This window comes from Anneissia japonica, unplaced genomic scaffold, assembly GCF_011630105.1.
Source record: "Anneissia japonica isolate Jap-2015-1 unplaced genomic scaffold, ASM1163010v1 scaffold731_len135611_cov127, whole genome shotgun sequence".
Taxonomy (NCBI): domain Eukaryota; kingdom Metazoa; phylum Echinodermata; class Crinoidea; order Comatulida; family Comatulidae; genus Anneissia; species Anneissia japonica.
The window spans coordinates 6,898-16,057 of record NW_022718818.1 but is presented as its reverse complement, the minus strand read 5'-3'; the positions used below and the strand labels follow the sequence as shown (position 1 = coordinate 16,057).

The following is a 9,160-nucleotide window of genomic DNA, read 5'->3' as shown; positions in this document are numbered from 1 at the left end:
TAACACGCTGCACATTGCTCTTTTTGCCTGTGTTACTTGCTTATCAATGGCTTTTTAAAATTTTCCATTTAAAATTACATGTTGTAGGCCTACCTAAATAGACATACTCATCTACAATATCAATTTGTTCATCTCCAAACATTAAAATTGGAGTATTCGAACGCTATCTCTGGTATAATTATAAATTTTATTTTTTTTTTCACTCGTATTTACTGTGAGCTTCCACATGTCGCAGTAATCACATTTAATACTTTCTGGAGTTCTGAGTGACTTTCGGACATAATAATTGTATCATCTGCATACAATTACACATATAGTCTGAGGAACACTTCTACATCATCATCACTTAAGACATTATTAAATTCATTAGCTAAGTGATCCAAACTTTTATAATAACGACTAACAAAAAAAATCGAAGTCATTAAGATAAATAGCAAATAAAAGCGGAGATAAATTTTTCCTCGGTGCACTCCAACATTACAGAGAAAAATTCGGATATCACACAAATCTGTTTGACACATAACTTCGTGTTAGCAGACAAATTATAAAAGACATTAATGACTTTACCATTTATACCACATAATATTAGTTTAATCTATAGAGATAATCGGTCAACCAAGTTGTAATCGATGAAAGTGCAATACAACCGCTTATGTTTCTTTAAGTATAATTCAAGTATGGAACGGAGTACAAACATATTATCATTAGTGGAGTAAATGTCCCTAAATACTACTTGCTCTTCACCAAGTATACCTACACCAACATTATATTCTATTGTTTACACTTTGGACATTTCCGGAATGTCACCCAATCTTACCAACTGACCAATTAGGGCCAGGAATACGAACGTGCTTACAAACACGACGTTGTCCAATAAACGCACGTGTTTTTGCATGTTTCATGTTGTCGTTTTGTTGAACCTTAGCCACGATATTTAAGTGCCGGAGCATAGCATTCTAATCTATGATGTGTTATGTTTTGCAAAATAATTCTATTTTCACGATTATATTAAACTAAATCACATTTTCAATTTACAAAAAACTTCAATTAAATCTACATTGAAATACATTCATTCAAACCGTTAGTATGTTGAATAAAATACATATTACTAAGAATAAAATTATCCATTTATCGCTTTAATGCATATATAAATAGCATTATATAAAAAAGTAGGCCTATAAATTAATAGAAGAGGGCATATGTATACTTTATATTGCCCACAATTAACAAGAAAATTTCAAAATTTCAAATTACAGTACAAATAAATTAGTTTACACCATCGCCAATTAGTGAGGGAGGAAGAGCACAGTGAACAATAGATTTGATTATACAGTTTCCAGCACAAAATCTGCTCACAAAATTGTGTATATATTTTATCCAGTCTTCATAGCATGAAGGGATGTTATTGAATAAAGTTACAGACTCCAACATTAAATAAATATTAGTAGTTCTTTTTTAATGACCCAAAGGTAATTATGACTAAGTATTTCTGATAGAGCCTCACTAAAGTAATTTATATAGTCATAGAGGAACCGTTTATGCAATAATTATGTCCTAAACATTTAATTTCTGCGGAACACTTTGAATATGTCCTACATAAAGCGTTAGCTCTGACTAAGAAAGTCCTATACTTTTGCTTAATACCAAAATCATCCAGTACAAATTACAAACACGAACCAATTTATGAGTTCCAATAAAAACAATGAACGAATTTGTGCTAAAATTACTACACACACAGTTTTATTTAGTCAAGACTTCATCGGTGTTTGAAGAATGATGATTGTTGTAACAAATACAAAGCATGCATTATCTAAGAAATTTAATAAACATTTCTGGAATGATCAAAGTTAGCGACTGACTAATAAGAACAAGGCAGATATACGTATATCCATGAACACGCGTACGTTTAAATCTTTCAAATCCTAGCAACAATATCCGAGGGAAAGGCCAATTTTAACCATTATACTGAAAGGCAACAAAATAGTCATTGTTACTGCAGGTATAAATGTGGCATTCTCCATCGTATTTGAAATACTTGCATCCTAGCGCCCTCATGCATTTCACAGCGCATCTAATGCAACTTCTTTTCGAGTTTTTGGTCGTTACAGAACATTGTGGATTGCGACGAAAAGACTTGTAATAAGTGGAGCGTCCACCCAACTCTGAGCACATTGGACCTACACAAAACAAATTTAGAGTGGTATAGTAAATACAATTAGGCCTAGTTATACTATAAGACTGTCTTCTTTATATCGATTTTTTACACTAATTCGTAACGTCTGATTACCAAAACAAGCTGTGATTCAGACAAAAGAAAATTGAATATATTGTAATAAATGTTTAAGACATATTAACATTTGAATAATACTTTTGCATTTTAATAATTCATTAGTGTTCATAATCAATAATTTCAACATCATTACCGTAAATTATAATCACAATATAATGCCATAGTTGTCATTAAGGCCTGTTTATACTTGCAATGATAACGATCAAGTGCTAAAAAGTAATTGTTCATAGAAAACAAAAGAAATAAGAGAGTCTTTACACTAGGACGATTCGATAACGATTTATCGTGTATATAATAACAAAATATTATGACAAATGTTGAAATGGCGCCATAATTATAGAAAGACGATAAAACCGAAGTAGTAACGACGATTTTATCGTTTTTTCATGAATATGACATTTTTTGAATTGGTTTGTTAAAATGTGTTGTTATCGCATACACAATAATTCGTTATAAAATCGTGCCAGTGTAAATACTTCTCTTATTTCCTGTATTATGTATATTTATGAACAATTTAATACTTTTAGCTTTTATTGTTTTCTATGGAAATATAAACAAGCATTTATTATCACTATCATTGTCATTACCATTATTACTACTCAATTTTTAATTTAAATCTAATTGGTATATTATTTTTATTTACCTGCTGAGCATCCAAGAACCTCAAATCGTAAACTTATATAGCCATGCCAGACGAATTGGGTGTAGACAGGGCCAGGGAATATGTTTGTCACGTTAGTGTCTTGATCTGAATTTCCAACAAACCTCTATAAATATCACATAATCTTATAATTAACATTACGTTCTCAGCACGTTTTTTCGAGTATAACCAGAGGTGTAACTACCTGTGGTTCAGCATGCGCTTCGGTGAACGGGGCCCCATGGTTTAGGGTTCCCATGGTCGAAGGCCCTAACCCATAAAAATGAAATAGTATAAAACAAAATCATCGGACCAACTAAATAAAAAATATATAAATGATGATAACAGGCCTTATATAAAACTGTATGTTTCCAGTCAGTTGAATGAATACGAACGAATTGCGCGAAGAAAGGTCCAGAGAAAACGTTTTTTTCAACAAAATTTTATAAATATCACATAATCTAAAGATCAACAATAAGTTCTAAACACATACAAGATACAAGAAACTTTATTTGTCTTCATATATAAAGAAATTTTGGAATATAAGGTATTTCATAAAACTTGTATTAAGACAACTTGCAAAAAAAAAAAAACCCCACCAAAAAAAAAAACAAAAAACAGAATGAACAAAATATAGGCCTAAAACATTATATACGGTACTGTACAAAAGAAAACAAAAAACAAATATAAATTTCACAATTTTTTTTTTGTTAATTTTTAAATTTAAATTTTTCGTATATTACTATATTCGTATATGACATACAGGTGATTACTCTTAATAAAAAAGAAAAAAAATCTATGTAAATATATTGGGAAAAAATGTAATGTCACTTACAGTTACTTGACAATATGAATTCCTGATTGGTTGAAACAGGTTACCATCGGAACTGTAAAAAATCTCATAAGACGTCACCCATTGTAAGTACCTGTATTGTAAGTTGTCGTTCCGGCCTTGTGTGATTACTCCTTGTACCTTATGCAGTTTACCGAGGTCAACTTGGATCCATTGGTTTTGGTCAAGGGTTCCTGACGACCATGCTCCTTGTTCAAGACCAGTTACTTCAGTGTTCAGTCGTCCACGATGTGCAGCATGCGTAGAAGAATTTTCACTTGATGCGGATAGCTGTTCAGCGGGAATAGTCCCATCTTCAATACCAAGAGGATCGATACACATAATATCTGAGATAGAATATTACAATTATAGTTATGACACATTCAGTGACAATTTTTGATATTAAAAAAAAAATTATACAGTATAAATTGAAATAAATTGAAAGAAAATTTTATAAGCTAATATATGGTGTAATTTGAATTTTATACAAACTGTATATTATGATTCTTCACATGATACCCTGATTTCCGTTAACTGCTCTGCATATTAATCTGAATCTTTATTTTATTAAATTGATTTTTAGTTTCTACAGGCCTTAGAGTTTCTGTGAGAACATTCCATTTTGGACGTTGACGGTCTTTCTTCAATTAATACTGTTGTTTACAATTTAAAAGTTAATCAAAGTCTTTGTATATTTTATTTGATTATGATTATGAAAAATTAATAAATGTTACTCTACTTGTAATATACAATGAAATATTGAAAACCACACCATTATTTTTTGCTCTATGCTTTTAAATACGATTTGTTTTAAACAACATAAACGCTACGCGTATCTGTGGATAAAAGAAAACGATGAAAAATAACTGTTTTTTTCGGGTTTTTGCCTCTAAAAATTCTTATAGTAATTTAAAAAAGTTATACAGTATAAGCTACAAGTAGGTGTTATGAAAAATCAGCAGATACACGAATGCTTTACAACGTAAACTATTGCTTTTTGCCGTATTATTTTACAAGGGCTCTAACACCGCATATACCGTAATCAATCATTTAATTCATATAAATTATACGACGACTCAACATTTTATTGGCTTTAAAAATATCTAAAATTAGTTTGATTTGACAAAAGTTCTGACCGGCTCGTCCTTTTTTTGTTGAACTGTTCAATCCTGATGGAATTGTTGGGAGTCCTATAGTTTTAACAGGACTCGAGCCATTGTTTTGCTAGTGTTCTGTCCGAATAATTGTAATTATCAGTTCTGATGGTTTACAAATTAGAAATATTTTTCTTTAAACTTCAAATTGTTTTCAACGAGTTCACCAAGATCCTTTCTATATTAAAGTTTTCTTTTTTTTCGGAAACTTATTTTCTTGTACAATTTCATTTTACGTTTACGTTTTTCCAATATACAAAATCCTTTTACCAATATACTGTTGAATTTATATTCAATTTAATTAATTCATATTGCTAAGATTGAAAATATAAACACGATCCGCTTTATGGCTTCAATTACATATTATAATGAACGAATTTTTATTATAATTACTACACACATTATTCAAGTACTCATTGGTTTTGTTTGCTGGAAAAAAATACAGAGGACACATAATCTAATTTTAATAATTGACATTTCTTGGATGATCAAGCTGAGCAACGAACCAATCAAAACAGGGCACAACAAATGCGCATGCCCGACAAACACACTAAGGTTTACACTTGATGAGACCTTAGCAACAATATCCAAGGGACATAGTGGAAAGGCTCATTCATTCCAAACAAACTTAAGCTATCAACATTTCCACTGTTGCTGCAAGTAATATAGAGGGACTCTCCACCATATTTAAAACACTTGTATTCTACCGCCATCATACACTCCACAGCGCATCTAATGCAGCTTCCTGACGAGTTTTGTTCGTTATTGAACACTTTGGAATCTGACAAAAAGTCCAACATATTGTTAGCATTCTAGGCTTACGCAAAGGAGGGTTAATAAAATTACATTATAATAAATGTTGTTTTTTAATTTTTTCAAGATGTGTATAAGAGACTTACTGTATTTACCTTTCTTTGATGATTTATATATAATTTAACAGTGTTAACGGCTATCTTGATTTATATTGTATGTACCTATATTGTTTCTAGCCGTTCCTATTGTGTAATGGAGTGTATCTGGTGGTATTTGAATCTGTTCAACCATGAAGCCTCCGTGGTCTAATGGTTATGACTCTCGCCTTCACAGCGAGAGGTCGCAGGTTCGAGGCCAGAGGCATTTTATTACACAATTTCATTATTACACAACTATATGATATTTTTCGCAGTTGTTATCAAATGTACTGAGTATTCGGTGGATTTCCTCGTCAGGTAGGGCAAAATTTCACCTATACAGAGGCATTTTATTACACAATTTCTTTATTCATTTATTTACAGGACTACATTCGTTGAGAGCTATGCTACACAATGTATTATTATGTCCTTTATTCGAACACTGTAGTTACCTTTCTTTGATGATTTATATATATATATATATAATTTAACAGTGTTAACGGCTTTCTTGATTTATTTTATATGCCACTATTTGTTTCTAGCCGTACCTATTGTGTAATGGAGTGTATCTGGTGGTATTTGAATCTGTTCAAACATGAAGCCTCCGTGGTCTAATGGTTATGACGCTCGCCTTCACAGCGAGAGGTTGCAGGTTCGAGTCCCGCCAGAGGCATTTTATTACACAATGTCTTTATTCATTTATTTGCAGGACTACATTTGTTGAGAGCTATGCTACACGATGTATTATTATGTCCTTTATTCAAACACTGTATTTACCTTTCTTTGATGATTTATATATATATATTTATAGGATATAAATAGAACATAAACCTAAAATATGCCTAGGCGCCAATTACAAATTAAATGATCAAAGGAGCGAGCTTTGATAGCCCTGTTCACTGGATGATATACATTGACAAACCAGCAATAGTGCAGATTTTTTTGGGAAGTGAACCCTATTCGTTCGCTACTTTTTTTAGAGCACTAAACTAGTATATCCAATGGCACAACATTCTACTGTAGATACCCATTTGTAGTTGACTTTTTGATATATGTAAGTTCAACGTTTTCAACCATCTGGCTGCCTGTTGCAGATTTTTACCGAAATAAATAAATAAATTTATACTCCTGTTATCGGTACTTTTACTTCTAATTCCGGTTCCAAGTCTCAATGTATAGTATAGTACAGTAATCAATACTCCTGCAGCAAAACTTCAGCCTCAGAAATACTGAAATGGTGTCTGGCGACGGATAGTATTATGAATTACTTCAGCAAAATGTATAAATGAAATAAAATAAAACATTTTACTTTCATAAGCTTCGGGAATCATTTTTGCAGTACTTTTTTTTTCGATATGTTTCAAAGTTTTAATAACATACCGTTCTCGCGCGAATAAGCGCCCGGGCGCTTAAAATATTTTTTAAACTTTCTGAGGGGCGCTTATTCAAACTGGGTGCTTATTTAAACGGGGCGCTTATGAAAAACAGAGTAGAAATTGAGGGGGCGTTTATGGAAATAGATGAAAATCGAAGGGTTCTTATGGGAAATTATTCAATTCAATTCAAGAGGCACTTTTTGAATGAAAAAAGATTATATAAGGACATTACAAATGGTGGTTAGAAAAGATAATCGTCCAGAGGACATGGCTCATGACAAGAATGCGTGAATATTTACATAACAGCAAAATACCGTAGCAGATGCAATTAGTATTGGTGAGTAGTGGTTAGCTTGTTAGCCATCGGCCGATTGAGATTAGCAGGATGGCAGGATCATTGTATTTTTTATTTGAAAACTCAGAGTAGGAATAGGCAGACAAATAGGCCTATGTAAAAAGAGTAAAGTTGGAAATATACTGTCTGTCCAGGGATCGGAGCTCTCATCTGTCCAAGAGAAATATCCTCATTTTGACATTGACCTAAGAATAATGTGTTTCCACTCTGCAGCTCAATTATGCCAACAACAGCAGTGGTGAGTGTTTGATGAGAAAGAAAAAAAAACATTCATTTTTTTTTATTATTAACGTTCCTCATGTGATATTGATCTGAAATTTTATTTTATCCTTTAATTATAACTTTAGTGTAGATTTTAAGTAAAGTTGCAGCTATAATATCGGCGTTGGTTCGAACAGCACGCTCGACTATGTCTCTGGAGGTTTAGCCGTAGGCAGAGTGTACATAATTGGCTAATGTGCACTATAAAGAACCCAGTACATCTTTCGAGGTAGGTGTGTGGGGGGGTGTACCCCGGTGTACTGGAATATCTCACAGCTCCTGCATTCATCTAGTACGAAAATACACGGTATTTCATAAAACATGTAAAAGACAACTTGCAAACAAGAGAATCACAAAATATGAAACATTATATTCTGTGCAAAAGAAAACGAAAAATAACTATAATTTCTGAAATATTTTTTAATTTTTAAATTTTTTTTTCGGATATTATTTGGATATAATATTATACAGGTGATTATTCTCAATAAAAAAGAAAAAAAAAAGTATATGTAAATATATTGGGAAATATTGTAATGAAACTTACAGTTACTTGACAATCTGAATTCCTGATTGGTTGAAACAGGTTACCATCGACACTGTAAAAAATTTCATAAGACGTCACCCATTCTAAGCAGCATTTGTTGCGGCCTTGTGTGATTACTCCATGTACCTTATGCAGTTTGCCGAGGTCAACTTGAATCCACTGGTATTGGTCTTTGGTTTTTGTACACCATGCTCCTGCTCCCAATCTATCTTCTTTAGTGTTCAGTCGTCCACGTTGTACCCTACTCCAAAAAGAATATTCACTTGAAGCGGATAGCTGTTCATCGGGAATAGTCCCATCTTCAACACCAAAAGGATCGATACACAACTCTGAGATAGAATTATTACAATTATAGTTATGACCATTTGGTGACAATTTTCGATATTTAAAAAATGGTGTAATTTGAATTTTATACAAACTGTATATTATGATTCTTCACATGATACACTTTTCCCGTTAACTACACCGCATATTAATCTGAATTTATATTTTATTAAATTTATATTTAGTTTCCAAGATTTTTGGGACTCCTATAGTTTTAACATGACTCAAGCCATTGTTTTGCTAGTCTTATGCCCGAATAATTGTAATTACCAGATCTGATGGTTTACAAATTAGAAATATTTATCTTTAAACTTTAAATTGTTTTGAACGAGTTCACCGAGATCTGAAGCTTATATTTCTCTACAAAATGATTTCATTTTACGTTTACGTTTTTCCAATATACAAAATCCTTTTACCAATATACTGTTGAATTTATATTCAATTTCATTAATTAATATTAGTATGATTGAAATTACGCGATATATATATATATA

General features: G+C 31.9%; 1 protein-coding gene and 1 non-coding gene across 2 annotated transcripts; one reads left to right on the top strand and one right to left on the bottom strand.

Annotated features, from left to right (window-relative positions):
• Nucleotides 1-221: 221 nt before the first annotated feature.
• LOC117110631 (lactadherin-like) lies at nucleotides 222-8,671 on the bottom strand (the record flags this gene model as incomplete). The annotated part of the gene is made up of 5 exons (XM_033253398.1): nucleotides 222-2,177; nucleotides 2,934-3,057; nucleotides 3,766-4,109; nucleotides 5,545-5,697; nucleotides 8,387-8,671. Coding segments are annotated over 5 exons (1,130 nt in total), but the record flags the coding sequence as incomplete, so codon positions are not given.
• Trnastop-uca lies at nucleotides 6,407-6,479 on the top strand. Its single transcript has one exon. It is a non-coding gene; the product is annotated as a tRNA-Sec (tRNA).
• Nucleotides 8,672-9,160: the final 489 nt, after the last annotated feature.